The sequence below is a fragment of the Typha angustifolia genome, chromosome 11 (assembly GCF_048772165.1).
Source record: "Typha angustifolia cultivar Huaian chromosome 11, ASM4877216v1, whole genome shotgun sequence".
Lineage (NCBI taxonomy): Eukaryota > Viridiplantae > Streptophyta > Magnoliopsida > Poales > Typhaceae > Typha > Typha angustifolia.
The window spans coordinates 4,324,699-4,346,073 of NC_133249.1; the positions used below are offsets into that span (position 1 = coordinate 4,324,699).

A 21,375-nucleotide genomic window follows, 5' to 3' on the forward strand; every position below is an offset into this window, starting at 1 on the left:
TAAATAATTATATTTTAGAATAAAAAATTATTCTTAAAATAAGGAAAATTATACCAAGATCTCTTCAACTATTGCTCGTTTCCGTAGACTCTCTCCTTTATTTTTTTTGTGTGGCACATTAATACTCTCAATTGGGTAAAACCTTATAAATATCTCTTACATTAATTATTTATTTAATATTTTTATATTAAAAAATATCAAGTGATCAATTTTAAATTCTTCAAGAATTATTTTTTATTTTATTTTAAAGGTAAAATGATCATTTTTCAGTTTGCTCCGTGGGTAAAATAAAATATATTAGATAGTTAGGAGTCAAATAGGAACGGATCCTCTGCAAGTCAAGCTGTACGAACTTATTTTATGCACAGCCATGAATAAGTACAAGATACATCCACTTCGTTAATTTTGTACAACCAAGAATAAACACAAAATATTCAAAAAAAAAAACACTTAAGTGGGGATTGACCCACGGGAAGTAATATTTCCCTTCTAGGGTTCTAAATTTTAACTTTGAAGAAGTAACTTATGCATCAGCAGCATCAGTTGTCTGAGTCTTGTTAGCCTTCTTGTGTAGAAATTCTATATAGAACTCAAGTGTCCAACTGCACGATTAATGTAATAAGATGATTAGCAAAATAATCATGGGTAATTGTTAAATGGACATAATAAGCATAGTTACATAATGAGGCTAGTTATATTATTACAATAAATTAGTATATTTTTTTATCATTCATGAGCTCGAAAGTTAGATATAGGTTGGACAAAAAAGTAATCCTTTCTAGATACAGAAACACTTAAGTCTCACCGAGCTTTTAGCTGCCTAGGCTTCAAGTCATATGCGTCGTCAAACAATTGCTCCAAATCAAACCCCAGTGAAACTTACTCTAAATCATTGCGCTGTCGAGTTGTTCCTCTAAGCTAACCGAACTGTCGAACCATCAATTGAATCGAACCAAGTCACCAAATCATCAAACAATTTCTCCACAATATTGTTTAGTGTTGGAGTCGAACCTATGACCTCCTTAGTTATAGAAAAAATAATTACCAATAAATTAATACTTATCCTACGTAGAAAGCATGCTCTAATATAAGAGAAGTTGGGAGAGAATGAAAGAGGAAGTATAAAGAACAAAGGAGGAAGAATAAAGCAAGTCATGGGATGTTATACTTCTGTTCACTTTATCCGTTTAACAATTAACCCAGTCAATCTAATATAGTGAGACAATCATGCTTTATGATAGCATCTGAACAATAGAATTCAGTCAAAATCACTTTATTTATTGTTGGTCATACACTCACATCACTAATGAGAAACTTATCTATGCCAATTATACCTTGTAAGAATCCTGGGGCTCGACTGATCTTGATCAAATTGAAGCCTTGAGTTGTGGTTTGTTCCTTTAGATTCCAATTGAATCTCCACCTTCGTCCAGTATGACTGACAAGCTTGAATCAGAAGTTCTGCAAGAAAACACTCAGATTCAAATCATGAGAACTAAAATCATCACTAGAACAGCACTTCTGAAAGGAGATCACATAATATTAGCAGAAACCAACACCATCAGCTGGACAGATGAAAGAGTAGCTCCATTCTAAGTGCAAACACTTGATGAAAGATTCATTCCCAATGATGGACCAGGGATTGATGTTTGAAGGAGTGTTAGGACCTCCAGCTTCAAAACCTACTATAAAAAAAACACTGTAAAACGGGTGCAAAGTAAACTCAGTTTGCATAAGAATCAAAGAACAACAACAAAGAACGAGAATGAGTTGTTTGCATTAAAAATAAGACAGAAGTCTCCCAACAGTGTGCAGCAAGTTAAGTTCTCATAAGCACAAGGAAGAGAAAGTACAAAGCAAATGGACCTTGTTGACTTTGTACAACCAAGAATAAACATGGAAAAGAATGGTTCTAAGTGGGGATTAAACCCACTGGAACTTTATTTTCCTTCTAAGATTCTAATTTCAAAAAATAAAATCCTGGTAAATACCCATCAACAGGCTATTAGGGGTTGTTCTTCAGATCTAACTCTTGTAGCAGCATCAGTTGTCTTCAGTCTTTTCAACCTTCTTGTATATTTTACACAAAACCCAAGTGTCCAGCTGCAAAAAAATGTAATAAGATTATTAGCAATATAATAGGGGGTTATTGTAAAATCCCACTAGACTAGTTATATTACTACAATAAATATGGATCTAGTACCTAATCATGGGAGACACTAAATTTAAAAAGAGCATTGCTTTATCTTAAAAACAAAAAGGAATATAATCCCTTGAAAATATGGGCATTATTGACCTTTTGTGATTTGATCAATTAGGCTAGTTGTTATTTCGATTTCCGAGAACAAAAGAACAATAAATCCATGGCAAATAAAATAGGAATTTTTATATAATTACTACTTTAAACCTTTCCAAATATCATAATTTAATGCAACAATTATGTTCAAATAATAAACTAAATAAAAATAAGTGGAGATGAATAAAATAAAGGAAAAGGAAGAAGAGAACAAATTCAAGAAATGAGAGGGTAGATAGAGACATACGAGCATGATTTTTACTTTAGGATTAGGGTCCAAAGGTATCTGAGAATCCTGCACCTTGTACTCATACATCATCCAATTCGTCTTAATCCCTGCTTGCTGTCTTCCAAAATGGTACACAAGGTGTCTCTTAGATCCAATTCGAACCCCACTACTATCATGAATCACTTTGTCTGATCCAGAGGCCTTCCAATAGCCTGGACCTGCATCTCTCCTTGGTCTTCTCCCTCTCCCATACCTTCGATCTCTTGGCGTGAAGAAGTACCATGCCGTTTCCCCACTGTCCCTATGAGTCTCTACATTTATGGCTTGTAAATAGTGTGAAATTATAGGCTATGAAATGGAATTTACTAAACTAAAACTTTATTCTACGTACCTACGATGTCCTCCGGATGGCCCCTGTACACATCCTCTTCGTTGATGATTTTCCTAGGGACCTGCTCGCCGTGTATTTTCTTGGTGAGGTAATGCTCGAGAAGCTCAGCATCTGTGGGAGCGAACCTTACTCCAGGTGGATAAGGTGGCTGCCTATATGCTTCTTCTCCAGTAGGATTCGTCTGGTTGATCTCTTGAGGAGGATGGTGCATAACCTGTCCAGGTTGCTGGGTAGACTGCCCACTTTGATGGACAACCTCTGTAGAGCAGTGGATGACCTCTTGAGGAGGCTGGTCGATAAACCCTGTTCCAGGCGGATAAGGTGGCTGCTCATATGCTCCTGCTCTAGTAGAATTTTCATGGATATTGTCTTGAAGAGGATAGTGCATACCTTGGCCAGGTTGCTGGATAAACTGCCCACTTTGATGGACAACCTCTGTAGGGCGGATGACCTCTTGAGGCGGCTGGTCGATAAACCCTGTTCCAGGTGGATAAGGTGGTTGCTCATATGCTCCTTCTCTAGTACAAATCTGCTGGACAATCTCTTGAAGAGAGTAGTGCATAACCTGCCCAGGTTGCTGGATAAACTGTCCACTTTGATGGACAGCCTCTGCAGGGTAGTGGATGGCCTCTTGAGGAGGCTGGTGGATAAACCCTGTTCCAAGCGGATAAGGTGGCTGCCCATATGCTCCATTTCCACTAGAATTTTCCTGGATAATGTCTTGAAGAGGATAGTGCATAACCTGCCCAAGTTGCTGGATAAACTGCCCACTTTGATGGACAACCTCTGTAGGGTGGATGACCTCTTGAGGAGGCTGGTCGATAAATACTGTTCCAGGCAGATAAGTTGACTGCTTATATGCTCCTTCTCCGATAGAATTCTTGTGGACAATCTCCTGAAAAGGGTATTGCATAACCTGCCCAGGTTGCTGGATTAACTGCCCACTTTGATGGGCATCGTTTGTAGGATGGTGGACGACCTCTTGAGGAGATTGATCGATAACTTGAATAGCATTGCTAGGTTCATCGGGAACTAGTTCTTGAGGTGGATGCTGAATCCAAAGCTCTTCGGATTGAAAGGTTCTCTCATCTCGATGGTAGATGAGATCATCGTCATAGAGAAATTCTGCTGGAATTGAAGGACTCGAAGGTAATTGAAACCCATCCATTAATTTGCTCGGATAAAGCCAGAGACAAAAGAAGAAAAGAGAAGAGAGAGAGAGAGAGAGAGAGAGAGAGAGAGAGAGAGAGATGCCAGAGATAGAATCGCGTAAAACCAAAATCATATTTATTCCTGTTGGAGATAAATTTTATTCCGAATCAAATTTTTCGCCAAACTAATTCGAGTATCCGAGTTCTACTCGTACTAGGCAAGAGAATGGAAGTCGCTGGATGTGTTCTTGAGAGAAACGGAGATAAGATCGAAACAGACCGAAGCGGAATTGATCTCGGCATTCTCTGACCGGATCGAGTCACCGCCGGAAACCGTTCCCGCCACTGAAACGGCGCCTTTCTCACCACCCTCCTCGCGCTCACCGTCCACGGGCTTCCCCGGGACAGATGAGGCCACCTCCACTAAAGAACGATGATTGTCTCCTTCGTCCTTCTCCCGCCCACCCTTACTCTCACGGCGGTTGCGGCAATGGCGGTGCTTCCGACGCTTCGATGGATCCTCCGGCGACCTCCAATGCTTGCAGCTAGATGGGTGGAGACCGTGGCTCTTCGATCGCCATGGCTTCTGTTCTCCATTTGTTAAGGAAGAGGAAGAGAAGCACTCTGTGTTTCGTATAACGTTGCTTTAAATAACTACAACGAACTAATTTCCCATTTTTAAATTATTTTAAGTAGGGATAGAATTGTAGTTAGCCATTCTCTTGCGGGGCATCCATGGGATTACAGGATTCCATTTTTAAATTATTTCTCACGAGTTTTTTTTTTTTTTTCAAACTAGTCTATCAAATATATTTTTTAGAATAAATTTTTGCTTCTAATAAACACGATAAGATATTTTGGTCTTTTACACGCAGTTCATTAACTTTGCAGAAAAATTAACGATATTATTTAGTCGTAAATATACTTATTGAGACTTTTTAAAGTATAAGGGTAAAATTACACAAGGGATAAAATATATTTAATTCTATTTTTTACACTAATAAATCATGATTAAATACATTACTTATATGAAAATTTAGATATCACTTAACCAATTAGTAATTGCGAAGAGCTATATATAAATCATTTTTTTGGTTCTAATGTATGGATAAGTGATTTATATAGAAATATTTTTTCTCATACTTAGTATTTTCTTAGCTATTTTTAAGTTTCTCTATAAGTACTGTGTCAGCAATTATATTTAAGAACTATTATATCAATCATCGATTTTTTAATTCACTTAGTCTTATATTTAAGTTTTAAGATAATTACATGGGCCATAAAAAACTTTTGAGAGACATAAAATAGTCAAAAACTATTCTTGTATGTAGTGTAGATATGAACCATAAAATGAACAGTTTACTTTTCTAGTTCCTATAGTTTGTATGTAGATATGATTCGATTTAAGTTTGGCTTAAAAATAAGCTCCATCCAAACTAAGGTTCAGCTCAAACACGGCTTAAATTTAGCTTCGGCTCAAGCTCAGCTCATTTACGCCGCATCAAAAGGCCTAAGTTTTTTAAATAAAAGTTCTCTTAGATATATATTTTTTATATAAATTATGAGCACTCTATTATAGAAAACTACGAGTATGGTATTGAAATAAGTAAGCATTGAGAAACATTTCAAGCTTCAAAAGGATGACAATACACCAAACAAACTTCCATTCCATGTAGCTAAACTATGACACAAGATTTACTTATCCAAAGCATCTCTGTACAGAGGGGTTTATGGCCTCCAATAAGTTGCTTGAAATACTACAAAGAATTCTCACAGCCATGTTGAAATATATATATATATGTAGAAGTACTTGCAGAGAAATTCCTTTCCTGCCAATTTGGAAATTGAATTACTTATTTCTAACTTATATTACCACAAGAGCAAAGACGAATAAAAGCAAAAGCAACAGCAATAATAGTGAGTAGTGACTACATTTCAAGAGCAATAATAATGTCAAGCAGAACCAGATAATTAGCCTAAGAAATTCCAAACATGAAATAACTGAACTATGTCTGCATATTGTTCAATAACAATCAACGGCACACACAACACACTAAAAATTGATCGAATACTTAGCAGAACACTGGCAGGGTATTGTTACAAACAATGTAGCCTTTGCCTGATTAAGTCTAGAAGCAACCAGCACTGAAAGGAAAAGTAATTCTACTTGACACCAGATGTTGAATAAATCTTGAAATAAGTGCCACGCAAGATCTCAAGGAAACCCTGAAATTTGACAGGCGCGAGGCATGTTCTTCCATGGGAAAATGTCAAGCTCCAATCCACGACCGAATGTGTGTGACGCTGGCACAGGTACAGGTTTGTACTCATTGCAGAACTCTTCGCCCAGAAGTGCAGCTATGGTGTCGCTGACCATGGACTGATCTTTTGGGCTTTGATAGCTTTCCTCGTACCAAGTTGACCCTAGTAACTCGTCCGGCCTAAAAAATTCCGGACATGGTGAAATGGCTATCTTGTTGAGTTTTAGGTTTGGAATGTGATCATTAGTGGCCACCATAGTCTTCAAACCTGCAGAAGCATTATACATGACCTTAAAAGATTCTGTCATGAAGGAAACAAAAATAAAAAAAATTAAGCATCAGGGGTGATTACCAGAAGGTGATTTGGAAGGTGCGAGCTCGTCCAGTGAAGTGCCACTAATGGGAGGGATGCACTCGTCAAAGATGGTAGCAACAGAATAGCCCCCAGTGGAAACTGGATCTTCATACTCTTCCCAGTGTTCCTTGCAAAGACTAAGCCCTGAGATTTGGACTTGGTCATCAGGTGTGACAACAGAAGAAGTTGAACCATTTGCAGGTGGTTGACTTATCGCACCACTCAGTGCATGTGCCTGACGAAGCAGTTCGTCTAACAGACCGCTGTCTTGCGGTAAGATACATTCAGGTTGCACTGATGCAGTTGCTTCATGTGATTGATTATAAACATCAGCTGGCTTATCAGGTGGTGTGACAGGACATTCCAGCCAGGCACAGCTACTAGGATCAGTTTCTGGATATTGGAGTGAAGGGAGCTCCAACTTCACAGACCCTGTAAGGGCCTTAGAAGCAGAGAATTTGCCACTTAGAATGGCATGGCTGTCAGCAATAGCACCAACAGGAGGTGCAGGATTCTTACTGTCAGGATCAGGATCATATGGGCAACCAAAAGAAAAAGTGTGCTGGATCTTCTCAGGATCAACAGGGAACTGCTCAATCGAGGAAGGTCCACCAAACATAGTACCGATAGGTCGCCATATTGTGTTTTCAGATTCTCTAAGTCGCTTCACTTGGATAGTTGGATCTTGGAAGATGAGACTGTGGGATCCAAGGCTCTGAAAGAGCATCCTATCTAGAGAAACATCCAGAAATGGTGGAGCATAAGATAGATCCCCTTGGTTAGGATTGAAATTGTCAAAGATGATATTGGAAAATTCAAAATCACTTCCGTGCATGACATCATTTGGCCTTTTACAACCGCTACTGAATTCACTGACATTAGCACTTTGCTGATTTTCATTTGATACTTGAAAGAACACATCATCAGGATAAATGGGTAAACCAGCACGCAAGCATCTCTTTCTTCGGGTATTCCAGTAGTTCTTTATCTCATTATCTGTACGCCCTGGTAACTGGCAAAGAGACATTGGAGGTCAATTGTCAAACAAACAGAACCAGGAGTATCTAGAAAAGATATTTTAGAAGAAAATATAAAAGACAGAGAAGTGGAGATGAATAAGAAACTTGATTTCTTAAGAAAAGAATAGACAAGGACATTTAGGACTTTCAGTAAGCCAAACAAGTGTCAGATATGCCCTATCAAATCTCAAACCAACTTGAAAATCGGCACAAGTTCCTGTTCGATCTTAAATAAACAAAAAGAAGGAAAGGGGATACTGCCAGCTTCTTATGTAATGACGTTGTACAATTATCATGAAATATAGGAAAAGCTATAGCGTCAAAGTGCTAAAAGCAGTGTGTTAGCCTTCAAAGAACTCTTCTTGATTTGAGAAAAACTAGCCTACGTACTCTTTTGGTAGTTCATATAGAAGTAAACTTTTTTATTACCAATCTAGTGGATCAAGAACTAAAACTTAAACCTCATTGTCACCAATCTAGTGTATAAAGAACAATCTCAGAGTGCATAAGATAGAAAAAAAAGTAAACAGAAGGAGAGGAAAGACCAAATAACTTGTATAAATACATACATGAAAATAAAAAATATTAAAGAGATCACTATAGGATTTAGAAACTGAGAGCAAACCGTGCTTACAAGAGAAGCCATTCGAGCCCATTTATTTCCCATCTTAGCATGGAGTTCGATGATCATTTTCTCCTCTTCACGGGTGAAAGCGCCCTTCTTTAGGTTTGGCTTCAGATGATTAGCCCATCGAAGCCTACAGCTTTTACCACATCGTAACAGACCCGAGTGCTTCTGAACAGCATTCCAGTTTCCTTCACCATGCTTATTAACATAGTCAACCAGAATCGCATCTTCTGCAGATGTCCAAGGCCCCTTCTTTAAGGCAGTGTCTCCTCCAGCTACTGATCCACCACTGCTAGCTTCATCAATAGATGGCGAATCAATCTGATCCTTTGGTATCACCCCGTTGTCAGCCATTTCTTTCGTGCACTTCATCTCTGCTTCCTGATTCGGTACAAAAAGAACATGACCCAAATTGAAATCAAACAAACTTACGAATAGATATTAATGATGGAAAATAGTACAAACTGTTCAAGAATAGAATATGTAATCTCACTTCCTAATTGAATGCAAGAAATTTAAGTGGATCTCGGTGATTATACAAAAATGAACTGACGGCGAACTATCATACTAAAAAAAATGCAAGATAACTACAAGCATAGAGCAAGATGTGCAAGAAACTTAGAGAGTAAAGTATTAGGAGATCAAAAACCTAATTCAGCCATCTTAAATAAAGAACACCGGGTGGACAAAAAGAAGAGGAGCGATCATGTGCTCCACCCATCAAAAGTTACAAAATTCTCTCTTGCGCCGCACCCCAAGAGAGAAAAAAAGTTCAAACCTTTAGCAACGTACCTGATCAAAATCCCAGCTTTAGGTCTCCAAAGTGCACTACGAGCCCTAAATTGGACCTCCAAGCATCCCCGCTTGCTTCACAGATCAGACCACATCGGCTGGAGGCGTGGAGCTCGGCGTAATGCCTCTATAAGAAGTAGCAAATAGAGAGAGAGAGGGAAAGGAGCCAAATTCGAATCTTCAACCCTAGTTCGCCGCGGATCCGACGAGGCCGGCGCGAGGGGAGAGATACTCGAAGCCAGCTCGAAAGAAACGCTCTCTCTCTCTCTCTCTCTCTCTCTCTCTCTCTCTCTCCCCTTTTTTTTTTTTCTTTTTCTTTGTTTTTCTCCTTTTTTCCTGCCCTCGGCTGTGATCTCGGTGGACTCAATCAAACGGTTTTTTTTTCTACGTAATATTTTGATGAAAATTTAATTATGGATTTTTAAATCCTAATCCGGAACTGCCGCCGATTTCTATATATATATATATAGAAATCCCTTTATTTAACTTTTATAATATATTAAAAATAACGGATAAATTTTTTTCTCATCCTCTTAAACTATTATTATTTTTCATAAATAATTTTTCAAACTTTTTTTAGCACACACTAATCTCCAATCCCTGAATCACCTTAACCTCCATAACTCATTTGACAAAATCGATAAATTGACTAAATTACCCTGGCACTTATAATGATGGAATAGTTACGTGGCAAGCTAAATTAAATAATAATAAATTTTTTTCTTCCTCCTCTTACGGTAATAGATTTTCTTCCTCCTCGTTCTCCAACAATAATGAATCTAGTCCAACTTCATTGAATTCGAGCTCAAGCTCGGCCATGGGAGGGAGGAGGCGGCTGGAGTTGCTCTCGGCCGACAACTCTTCCTCTCTAATATGTTAACATTATATTTTTTTCCTTTCTCATAAAAGAAGAGGATAGTGATAGAGAACTTAATAGTAATATTCAAATCTTTGAATTGGGTGGGGGGAGTGTGATAGTGAGAGCATTTGGAGGAATTAGACCAATTAAAAGATGTCATGTAGGTCGGATGTTGATGATTAAGCTTGAAGAACGACAAAAGAAAAAAAAACAAATAAAAGAAAGCTTTTCAGTGGAGGTGGGCTTGGGAGGGTGGAAAGATTGAAGAAATTTAGAGAAAATGGTGGGAAATTAAGGTCAACTAGCATTTGAAAAAGGGGAAAAGATTTACTTACCTATCTAAAGATATTTTGATCATCATAAAAAAAAACTATTTTAAGTTAATTTGGAGATTACTATATACTTAAAAAATGGTAATAGTTCTGGGAGTAAAAAATGAATTACCCTAAAAATAATATATGAGTATCACGCGACCAATTTCAAACATTTAGATATTATTTTACTCTTAGTTTAGAGAAAAAAAAAAGAAAATTAAAGATAAATAATTATTTGACATTAACATTGTGAGAGATGTAAAGAATTCTTTATAATTTATAGGTCAATAAAAGAGTGCATATAGAAAACAGCAATAATTTAGATATCTTAGGTATGTGGCAATTAAGTTGGGCTTTTAGGAAAAAATTAAAAAAATAATTATTTTGCATTTTTCTTTATATATCACAAGTTCACAACCAAATAATATTTTGACCAAATTAATGCCTATTTGTGTATACATATATTAAAGATTTTTGCCATTTTAACAAAAGTTGAGAATTTAATAGAGGATTTAACCCAAAGAAACCTAAAGTCAAAAGTCAAAATAAGACAAAAGGAATTGACTGCTAAATGCCATATCCAAAATTTAGTCAAAATTTTTTTTAAAAAAAAATATTAGTCAGAATGAGATCAAAACATGAGAGGGTTTAAAGTAACCTTATATAAAGAAGGCCATCATAAATAAAATAAAATAAAACAGAAAGAAGGCCATAATGTGAGATGGCCCACCACATCCATTTCCTTTAGATACAAGAAGAGAACAAAAGAAGATTAATTACTCCATTTCTAAGGGCCCACAACCTTATATCCGTTTGCATCATCACCACTACTTGGTCCACTTTCTTGTGCCTTTTGTGAGATAGATTCATCGTTTTTAGACCTAATAATGCCACTTTCTTATGCAATCCTTCACCATGAGCTCGTCTCAATCTCAAGTGGTAGACTTGAAGCCCTATCTAGATTAAGATTATCAAAATTAATTAAGAATACCAATACCCAAAGAGTTTTCTGAATTCAATATATAATCATAGGAGGAATAGCTACTTGTCCAGAAGTTAATTTTTTTAATAGAAGAAGTGAAACATCCAAACCTTCAAATACACGTGGATACCACGTGGGTAAATTCCCCCATGCGATGCATCATGTAACCTGTCAATAATAGGTTCTCACAAGGAGTCCGGATATAAGTTTTACAGGCCACAACAAGTCTTTAAGATACACATCCAAAATATAACTCTAAAGTCTAAAATACAACGTCAATCATAACACTGTTACGAACCAGTCTAATCCGATCCACAACGGTTCTAGAGTTAATAAAGCACACAACTTCCAAAGGGATCTACAAACAATCTAACCAATAGATCCACCTGAATTTTGGATATGTTGTTGCCGAACTTTCCAACGAATCTAAGATCACTAGATTTGGACGGTTAGATATCAAGATATCGAACGAATAGTGATCGAAGATCAATTGGATCCTAGCTTCATAGCCCTCAAATGACTAGATGAATGCTAAGGTTAGTTCTTGGTGTGAAGAAGGAGAAGTTGTTGTGGAAGATGGTGGTTAGAGGCTGGGAGAGACCGATCAAAAACTTGAGCGATGAAAAAGGGGAGGTGAGAGAGGAGCTAATGTCTAGAGTCAGGTAGAAAAAGAGATAAGTCTAAAGCCAATTCCAGTAACATGATAAGATATCAATTAAGGTTTCCTCCACGTATATATAGAGGCTCACCAAAAAGAACTTCTTAATCAACATAAACAACCTTAACAATCCCTAACAAAACTCACACTTTCGTCACGGTGCGTTCGAACGTGCCCAATTGCGTTCGAACGTGGAATTTTTGTTCTTTATCGATGCGAACATGATGTAGGCGTTCGAACAGCCACGTTCGAACACGCCCGTTTTAGTTCGAAAGCACCATTTTTCCTCTGTCGATACGAACGTGATATAGGAGTTCGAACCACCCCGTTCGAACGCGATCCTTGCGTTCAAACGCACCCTTGCAAAAAAATTTGATTTTATTGCTTTTACATACTCCACTAGATAAATAGATCTATTCCCATGAACCCAATGTCACGTGTGGAGCCAATATGGATCAAATCGTATCAAACGCCCTTGTAAGAGCTCAATACAACTAAAGGCAGCTACTCCTCGCTACCTGCACCTGCCAAGAGGTGGTGAGCACATATCCCAACGAGCAGAATCCATACAATCTATAACAATAAAATCACATGTGCATATCCAATGCATGCCTTTATTTGCTAGCAATAACAATACACTTGTTTAAATAACTTACCATTAGTTACTAAATCAATGCAATTAATAAAAACTACACGTCACTATCCTAGAACATGCCAACTCCTAATCATATCAGGATAAGTCCACACAGGTATGAAGCCTGATATAATCTTTTATTGATACAAATTGTAATTATATTGTTTACATATTATGTTTAGAAGTAAAATAGTAGTTTAGTTATTTTATGCTCACCAAGACATTAATCATGTTTATCATAGCTCACCAAGTCATTCACCACACAGTGTAGATATTCTCAAAAAAATCATCCATCACATAACATCTATCATTTCATACATCGAGAAGGGATATATACACATCTAACGGCAATGCAACCCAGATATGCATAGCAACACTGCACATGACCGGTTGTCTGTGGTCATCAGACTAAGGACCCCGATCATGGGCTCATATCTCACTATCTTTAAATCATCCCGCCCTCAGCGGGAGAATCGGGAGCCCTCAGCTCATCAATGGACGCCCTGCGTCGTCGGATACCGCTAGAGATATATATCTGTCTCATAATTATGTTCTTCTATCATCATAATCTAATTTTGATTATGCAGTATAATTATTTGAATGTCACACAGGCTCCTAACCTCAGGTGTATGCCGCTAATAGTATATTCATATATGATACACTCCATCCTTAACCCCAAGCTGAGTTAGTAGAAGCACTGCCTAGTCAGAACCTGACTATTAATGATAGGTGAAAGTGGTGCAGTTAATAAGGCATGTCATAGTCATCATGATCGTTACATTTTATATTCACAACGGATATTTATACAAGAGTTTATTATACATGATACATATAGAGCATCGTTACACTAATGCATATACTAACATTAATATTCTCATAATATCATGATGAGTAAATTATCAATAACTTAAGATATATCATAGTACACTAGATGCATGTATTAATACTAACATTTCCTACAATATCATAGAAGGTATAACTACATTATTCTAGACTATATAAACTCTATTCACCTAGAGCATATCCACAGTATCTAGTTTTTCTCAACTAGCCGGCTCTCCCGGAATCCCAAAATCTTCTTCACACAGTTTCGATCTTATTAATTCATGCAAGTAAAGCGGTTAGCGAATTAATAAAATTACTTATCGTATTAAAGAATTTAGATTTAGGCATTACATTATTGATGACAAATGGGGTTATAGTGTCCAAATAACCCCAAATGGCCTAGGCTGGAGTGTTGTGTTGGACCCAAATCTAACCCAATAGGCAAGTGAGGAAATAGCTCGTGGGCTGCGGTCCAAACTGCAACCCACGGGCTCCATGGGCTGCGGTTCAGACCGCAACCCAACAAGCTCGAGGCTTCATGGGCTGTGATTTGAACCGTAGCCCATTTAGTCCTATGAGTTGCGGTCTAAGCTGCAGCTCAACAAGGGAGTGGGTGGGGGTTAAACAACCCCCACTCTTGCACACCATTCCCTTCCAAAGGAAGGAGACATAGGGGAGGGGAGAAAACGGCCCCGCTCTACCGGTGGCCCACGTTGCCGGCAGCCTGCCCTCGAGGTCGGCGGCCCACGACCTTCACAGGGGGTGGGTGGCAAGCCGAAGGGAAGGGGAAAGAAAAGAGAGGAGGAAATTGAGGAGAGAGACGTGGCCACCATCGAGGTCGATGGTGCCGGCGGCGCAACCATAAGGCCGGGTAAGGCACGGCAGCCGAGGTGGTGAGTACAGGGAAGAAAGAGAAACAACAACAACAAAACGGTTTACTGAGGAGGTCGCGCAATTGGCTTCATTGGCCGTCGGCTCCGGCATCGGCAACCCGAGAGAAAGGAGAGGGAGAGAGAGGTAGCGGGGTGGAGAAGAAATAGGGGAGGCTGGGCGGCGTGCACGACAAGAGAAGAAGAAGAAGGGGAGGAGGATGAGCTGGACGGGGGGTGGCAGGGGCGCTGTGACGCACGCACGCGCTCAGGTCCACCTTTTTTTTCTTTTTTATAAAAGTTTTTGAGTGTTACAAGAAGATAGACAATTGCAACTTTGACACCCTTATCTATCCTAAGAAAGGATAATAATTAGATCAAGTAGTGAAGAATATACTCAAAAATTATTTATATTTAAATTACAAGTATTCTTTGTTAATCAGTGGCCTGATTAGCTTTCTTGTAAATATAAAAAAAAAATTCTGCATAATGTTTCTCAATAATGTGATGTATAATACATGGTCTATTAAGATTCTTCATAATCATGTCTATCAAAATGTTGAAGTAATTTTGAACTCTGATGCATTGCATATGAAACACCTGACCTCCAAATACACATATATACTGCATGGGTAAATCTTCCTGCATCACGTGATCTGTCAGTAATATATTTCCATAAGACACATAGAAATAGAGGTTCATACCATAAATGATCGCTGACAACCCACCCTCAAAACTGGCGACCTGCACATGTCACCCAAGGTGGGTGGTTAGCTGCAGGGAAAGGAAGGGAAAGAGGAGGACTCGAGCTCGACGACGATGGGGGCGTAGCTCGAGCCTGCAGTGGAGCTGTTGTCCATCCTCCCCACCTACGGGGGAGCGAGAGCAGCTTGCCCTACAGCCGGGGTGGCCGACAAGGCAATGAGGTGCACTCCATGGTCGGCGGCCATGGAGGTCCCCCTACCACCAGAGCCCTCGGACCGGACAGTTAGACACGAAGTCGTCGGCCACCGAAAACTCCAATGAAGGCGAGGTGGGGGAAGATGATTACCAAAAGTAATCGAGGGGTTTAGGGACTTACCGAGAGGGTTCTAGGACTTGGGTTCGCATGGGTCAGCTCCGGGTCCGGGGCTTTGTCAGCGTCGGCAGCACGAGAGGAGAGGGAGAGAGATAGTGGGGTGGAGGAGGAAATAGGTGAGCGTGAAGTGATGGTGGGCAGGCTAGATGAGAAATCTTTTTTTTTAATTCTAGGTGTTACAGCATATCATGCTCCTAAGCCTTTGGTAAACTCATCCTTAGCGCTCTAAGTTTCGCTAAACTGACACTGCTGAAATAAGATAGGCCTTTGCAAAAATATAAAAAACATTTGAGTTTCTTAAAATAAATCCAGCTCAAGCCTTATTACACCAATGTATTTGCTAACTTAGTATCTATGTTTAGCTGAAATTTTCATTGAAAGATAAAATGCATTAGAATAGTTGGAGATTAAATTTTTTAACTTTGCTCAAATTGCTATTGTTGGCTAGATTTCAAACAACTAAATTGAATAGCTCCAAGTCCAATGAGTGATGATGCTAGCATTGCATAGATACATAAGTCATAAATAGGGAATTTGATTAACAAAATGATATTTTATTAATCACCATATTGTATCTTTTTCTTCTTCTTAATTTGTACTTAGATAAAGTATGTAGGACAAAAATATTATGGGTTGATCTTTATTGGCATTTTCTTTAGTTTATGATTTGCAATGTGACAAAAGGCTCTATATATGTATGCACATATATATATATATATATATTATATGCCATGAGGTGCCAAGCTTTAGCTTCTCCCTACGTTTGCTTTGCCCAATCCCCATGGCTTTATTTGTCTCCACTTCCCTAACTTTTAAGGCATGATGAAGTACTAATGCAACCACTAAACAAAGAAAAACGTCAATGTGCACTTTGGCTGGACTTGGAGCTTATGAGTTGGATAGGAGATTCTTTTTATTATTATTAAAATTATAGTTTGGCTTGATTTTAACTCACTCCTTAAAGTATTAATTGCACTTAGATTCTAAATTTTGTTTTTGGACACATAGACCTCCATAAACTATTAGAAATATTTTAAATACCTTTTCTCAGTCATAAATTAATACCTGCAAGTCATATGAATAGTAGTAGTATTGACACATTATCGAGAGGAAGAAGAGAGAAATTAAATAAAATATTTTACCTTCTCACCGGGTGTTCTGGTCTTCCTGGGTTTCTTCGTATAAGACATCATGGGCCTATGTCATCCAAAAAAGATTTAAAGAGAGTATAAAAAATAGTTATATTTTAGGAGGTTTATATATAATTATCTATTTTTTAAACGGCATAATTAGTCACAAAGTATATCATGAAATTACCATTAATTCATCGACGTATGGTGTCACTAAATTAATATCTAGATAAGACAACGTGAAGTGCAGATATATTACCATTAATTCCTCAATATTATAAAGTAATCAATTGTAGTAATAACTTTAGGCACGCTTAGAGACGATCTTATAGGATAATCAAGCTAGCTCCAACTTAAGCTCGGTGTAATCTTAATTTTGAATCGGTTTTAGCGGCTCGGGTTTAGGCTTGGCTCAACTCTGACCAAGCCAAGCCAAGTTTTCGCTCGTCGAGCTTTACAGCCCTATTTCTTGTTTTGATCTTTCGAGACTATGTCACCCGAAAAAGATTTCGAGAAGGTATATAGAAAATGTTGATATTTCAGAAGGTCTAATATAATTATCTATATTTTAAACAGCATAATTAGTCACAAAGTATACCATGAAATTACCATTAATTCATCGATGCATGCTGCTAATTAAACATCATCATTAATCACGAAAATATATCACGAAATTAATATCTAGATAAGACAACGTGAAGTGCAGACATATTACGATTAATTCCTCGTTATTATAGAGTAATCAATTGTAGTAATAACTATAGACGTGCTCATAGTTTGTGCTCCAATTAATTGTAATTACGAATATTTACTCTCTCATCGCATAATTCATCAACTCGTTTAATCAAGCAATTCAAGGAATTAATTCTAAAAATAAAACCAAACCTGTAACACTTTCACCTCTTGAAGAAAAAGAAGATAAACAAATATACCTCTTAAATATTAATATCTAATATTGGAATAGAAGGTTAAATAGTAGAGGTTCTTTTTGTACTTATGTCCTTCCAAAATTATTTAATGGGATGCCGCTATTCATTTTACTCTCTAGATTTATTTTTATTTTTATTTAAGTGAAGGTCCGTGGAAAATTGAGGCCCCTCGAAGGAACTTAGGAAGAGTATTTGCATGTAAATAAGAATCTTAAGAGGGGTGTAAGTGAAAAAAAATCGCCACCACACCAGCGATGGGATATAACTACAAAGCGTTGATCGAGTCCGCCCGAAGTCGCGGGTAATGGCGAAGAGTGAGGAGGAGGGAAAACTGACAGGAGAGAGAAAGAGAAATCCTTCTCTCTCTTCTCATCCTCTCTCTCTCTCTCTCTCTCTCTCTCTCTCTCTCTCTCTCTCTCTCTCTCTCTCTCTCTCTCTATCTATCTCTCCCGTTCTTTTGGGGTGTAATCTCTGCGAGTTGTTCAATGTTTAGGTACGTGTGATTACTTGTTGTGAAATCTCCGTCGAATGCTGTGAGCCTCTCCTGATTTATGGACAAAGCCGAGGAGTTGTGAGGTAATTCGCTAATTTATTGGATTTTTTTTTTCCCGCACTCTCTTCTTTATCATTTGTGTTTGGTTAGATGCAAAGAGAGAATAATTATGTTGAGATTGGTTCTTCTTCTAAATCGGTAATCTATTACTTGAGGGAAAATTTATCGTATTGTTTCTATCAATGGTCAATTTTCTTCTTCTTTTGTGATTTTGATCTCCTGAAGTATGTGACTCTGTATCAAATCGCAAGTCACTTGCATCTACATGATTCAATTCTGTTAAAATCCCTATTTCAAGGGTTCAAATTTTGATTTCGCCTTGATTAATTAATCGTATTTCCTTGCAAGCATCTGACTGTAATGGATTGTTTTCAACACAGAATGGATCTCACTGTCCTTATTTCTTGCGTCAAGGACTCGTAACCTAAGAATTAAGAGCTCAAAGGTCGATATGGCGATCGGGGCTAAGAAAATATCAGTATATATTATCAGAGCAAGCTGCAGATATGCTTGCAATCATCCCTTTGTTCTTTGTATAGTTTGCTTCCTATTTATCATGTACAGATGTTTCCCTTCTCTGTTCACTTTTCTATTGGCTTCATCTCCGGTCATTTTGTGCACCGGCATTCTCCTCGGAGTTCTTCTAACTTATGGTGAACCAAATTTACCTGAAACTGATGAGGAGAATTGGAAGCCTCATAAATTTTCTTATCCAAAGGTTGGTGGGGCTATTGCGGATGATCTTGTTGACGATAAAAATGGGGGCCATAAGATTGAGACCTACATGGGAAGTAAACAACAGATTAAAGAAGAAGTAGAAGCCAGACAGGCAGTACAAGGTCCTAGTAATGTACTTGAAGGAGATAGAAAGGGTGATAGAGAGAGTGAGAAGGAAATGATCAAAGATAGAGATGATGAGGGAATGCATAATAAGAAACAATCTTTTACCAAGATGCTTAAAATAGGTGAAGAGATGGGTGGTGCGGCTGAGGAAGATCAAAAGAGAAGTGGTCATGTTGATTCTTTGTTGGGCTCATCAAGGAATGGAATTAATTATCATTGCTGTTCTTCCTCTGATTCTGTATCTGGTCAGTGGGAGAGTTCCTCACCTGATTATGCCTCTGAAGCTGAAATCCTTCCAATGCTTGATGAGCTTCACCCACTTTTGGATTCTGAACATCCTCAGCCCGCTGTTGCATATAAAGATGACTCAGATGATCATGAATCAGATGATGTTAGCATAGAGGAAGAAGCTGAAATTCAGGAAGATGAAGATGATGAAGAGGCGCAGGAAGAAAAAGATGACTCGAAAGTTGTTTCATGGACAGCAGATGATCAAAAGAATCTCATGGACGTTGGGACTTCTGAAATTGAAAGGAATCAGAGACTGGAGAATTTAATAGCAAGACGGCGAGCGAGAAAACTCCTTAGATATGAAGTGGAGAAGAATTTGATAGACTTGGATGGTAATGAATCTTTTCCAAGCATCCAGGAGCTATCGCGGTTTCATGTCGAAATCCCACAGGTGTTTGCACCTAGAAAAAATCCTTTTGATCTTCCCTATGGTTCTGATGAGACAATCCCTGGTTCAGCTCCTTCTGTTCTGCTACCCACGCGAAACCCATTTGATCTTCCATTTGACAAGATAGACGAAGGTGGCAGCCTTGCAGGTGATGATGATTTAAGCCATCAGGAGTTTTTTCCAGTTCCACAAAGAGATGTTCTATTTAGAAGACATGAGAGCTTCACGGTAGGAACATCATTTCTAGGGGACCTTAGACAAGATTGGCGAAATTCCAGATTTAAGCCCTATCTTTTTGCAGAGAAAATGAATATGGAGGAGACTAATTTTGCAAGCTTAGAGAGAGAAACTAGTGAGAAGAGTGACTGTAAGCTGAGTTCTTCTGCTCGAGAGTCTGACACAGTTTCTTCAGTAACTGATCAAGAATGTCACGAGGAACTAATAGAGAATGAATTGCACCAAGAGAATGAATCTCCTATGGACTGTGATGTTGAACCTCCTGAAGTTCAATCCAGTGTGGAAGGTGAATTAGTGCAAGATGATGATAAGCGCGTAATAGATTCCACCGATAGGATGGGAACTCATTCAAAGAATCACAGGTTCATCCAAGAAACTGATGATGCTAAAGATTACCAACTAGATGTGGAGGAGACAAACGAAGAATTAACTTCAAATTCACTGATTTCAAATGGTGAGAAAATTGAGGCGACTGAAGATAAGTATGAATCCTCATCATCATCAACCAAAGAAAATGAGAAGGATAATGAAGCTAATGATCTTGAACAGCCAGGAGATCTCGAGCAAACAAATGATATAGTTACCAATCTTACAAGCAACGAAACAGAACACGTCGATGAAAGTCAAGTCGCAGAACCTGTTTATGATTCTAGCCCAACGGCTATGGAAAAATCTCTCTCTAATATTTCAGCACTTGATGAAACTATGTATTATGCAGGTAAGTAAAGGATCACACTTCTAGTCTTCAGGCATCTTTATTTGCATAATCACTTTACCGCTTACCAGTGTCATGAGATATATTTTCCTTTGCAGACAGAAGTTGTTTCAATTCCAGTTATTCCCTGGCATCTTTAAATCCAACAGAGATCCCAGATGTTCAATCACCAAAGGCTCATTCATCTTCTGGTGGAGGTATTTGGATCTCTCCAAGTTTATCTTGTGTAGAGGAAAATGAATCAAGACTGAAAGACATATCTGTGATTCAAGAATGTGATATTATCGGTGATGAACTATCGGTGATTCATGAAGATTTTGACCATCCTGTTATTCCAGTATTACCATACCGTCCAACAGAGCGGGCTTCACGCTGTTCAAGTGTATCTTCTCGGGAGGCTGAATCAACTGATGGTAGTTCCAATTAACTTTACATTGTTTGAATATACGGCACAAGAATTGCTGATAAATATTTCTCAACTGTACTTGACTCTGTTGCGTTTGCTTTGCACAGTCAGCAATCACAGCATTGAGAATCAGCACTAGTAATGGTTATGGGATTTACTTTGTGCTTATCAAGTTTTAACATGACTTACTTGTGCTTCACTTCGTTGGAATACAATTATTATTATCTAAACATTAACGCTAATGTTTGTGATTTTCTTTTTTCAAATTGTTCTTTTTTTTTTTCCTGTTTCCGATGGATTGTCTGCATAGCTTTGCTCTGGTTACTTTGACATCTTCTCTGGCTCTCTTCGTATCTTCTTTCTTTCTTATCTGCACTTCATTAGTTCCTAGTAGTCTAGCTCATTTCGTCCACCCGAATTAAGGTTGACATTGAATTCTTTTCAGAATTTTAGATATATTAGCGTCTGTTGCATTTGGACGTAGGTGAGCATTTCTCCTGAGGAATAGAACACTTAAGTTTGAATGGAAAACATTTACGAAT

At 38.2% G+C, this 21,375-nt stretch overlaps 3 protein-coding genes across 5 annotated transcripts; 1 reads left to right on the forward strand and 2 right to left on the reverse strand.

Annotated features, from left to right (window-relative positions):
- Positions 1-426: 426 nt before the first annotated feature.
- On the reverse strand, positions 427-4,302 carry LOC140771058 (uncharacterized). Of its 2 annotated transcripts, XM_073112436.1 has the most exons (6): positions 3,307-4,302; positions 2,917-3,219; positions 2,544-2,836; positions 1,992-2,103; positions 1,335-1,685; positions 427-602 (listed from the first exon to the last, which is right to left on the reverse strand). In XM_073112436.1, the coding sequence occupies exons 1-4, from the start codon at positions 4,199-4,201 to the stop codon at positions 2,044-2,046; spliced, it is 1,551 nt and encodes a 516-aa protein (XP_072968537.1). In that variant the 5' UTR covers positions 4,202-4,302; the 3' UTR covers positions 427-602; positions 1,335-1,685; positions 1,992-2,043. The 2 variants fall into 2 exon arrangements, with proteins under 2 accessions (XP_072968537.1, XP_072968538.1); XM_073112437.1 differs by lacking the exons at positions 427-602; positions 1,335-1,685; positions 1,992-2,103 and having other exon boundaries at positions 2,577-2,826; positions 2,917-4,302.
- Positions 4,303-6,038: 1,736 nt separating this feature from the next.
- Positions 6,039-9,393, reverse strand: LOC140770231 (transcription factor GAMYB-like). Of its 2 annotated transcripts, none has more exons than XM_073111305.1 (4): positions 9,123-9,393; positions 8,337-8,704; positions 6,681-7,695; positions 6,039-6,596 (listed from the first exon to the last, which is right to left on the reverse strand). In XM_073111305.1, the coding sequence occupies exons 2-4, from the start codon at positions 8,700-8,702 to the stop codon at positions 6,283-6,285; spliced, it is 1,695 nt and encodes a 564-aa protein (XP_072967406.1). In that variant the 5' UTR covers positions 8,703-8,704; positions 9,123-9,393; the 3' UTR covers positions 6,039-6,282. The 2 variants fall into 2 exon arrangements, with proteins under 2 accessions (XP_072967406.1, XP_072967405.1); XM_073111304.1 differs by having other exon boundaries at positions 8,337-8,711.
- Positions 9,394-17,732: 8,339 nt separating this feature from the next.
- Positions 17,733-21,064, forward strand: LOC140770773 (uncharacterized). The gene is made up of 3 exons (XM_073112040.1): positions 17,733-17,976; positions 18,334-20,430; positions 20,526-21,064. The coding sequence occupies exons 2-3, from the start codon at positions 18,405-18,407 to the stop codon at positions 20,852-20,854; spliced, it is 2,355 nt and encodes a 784-aa protein (XP_072968141.1). The 5' UTR covers positions 17,733-17,976; positions 18,334-18,404; the 3' UTR covers positions 20,855-21,064.
- Positions 21,065-21,375: the final 311 nt, after the last annotated feature.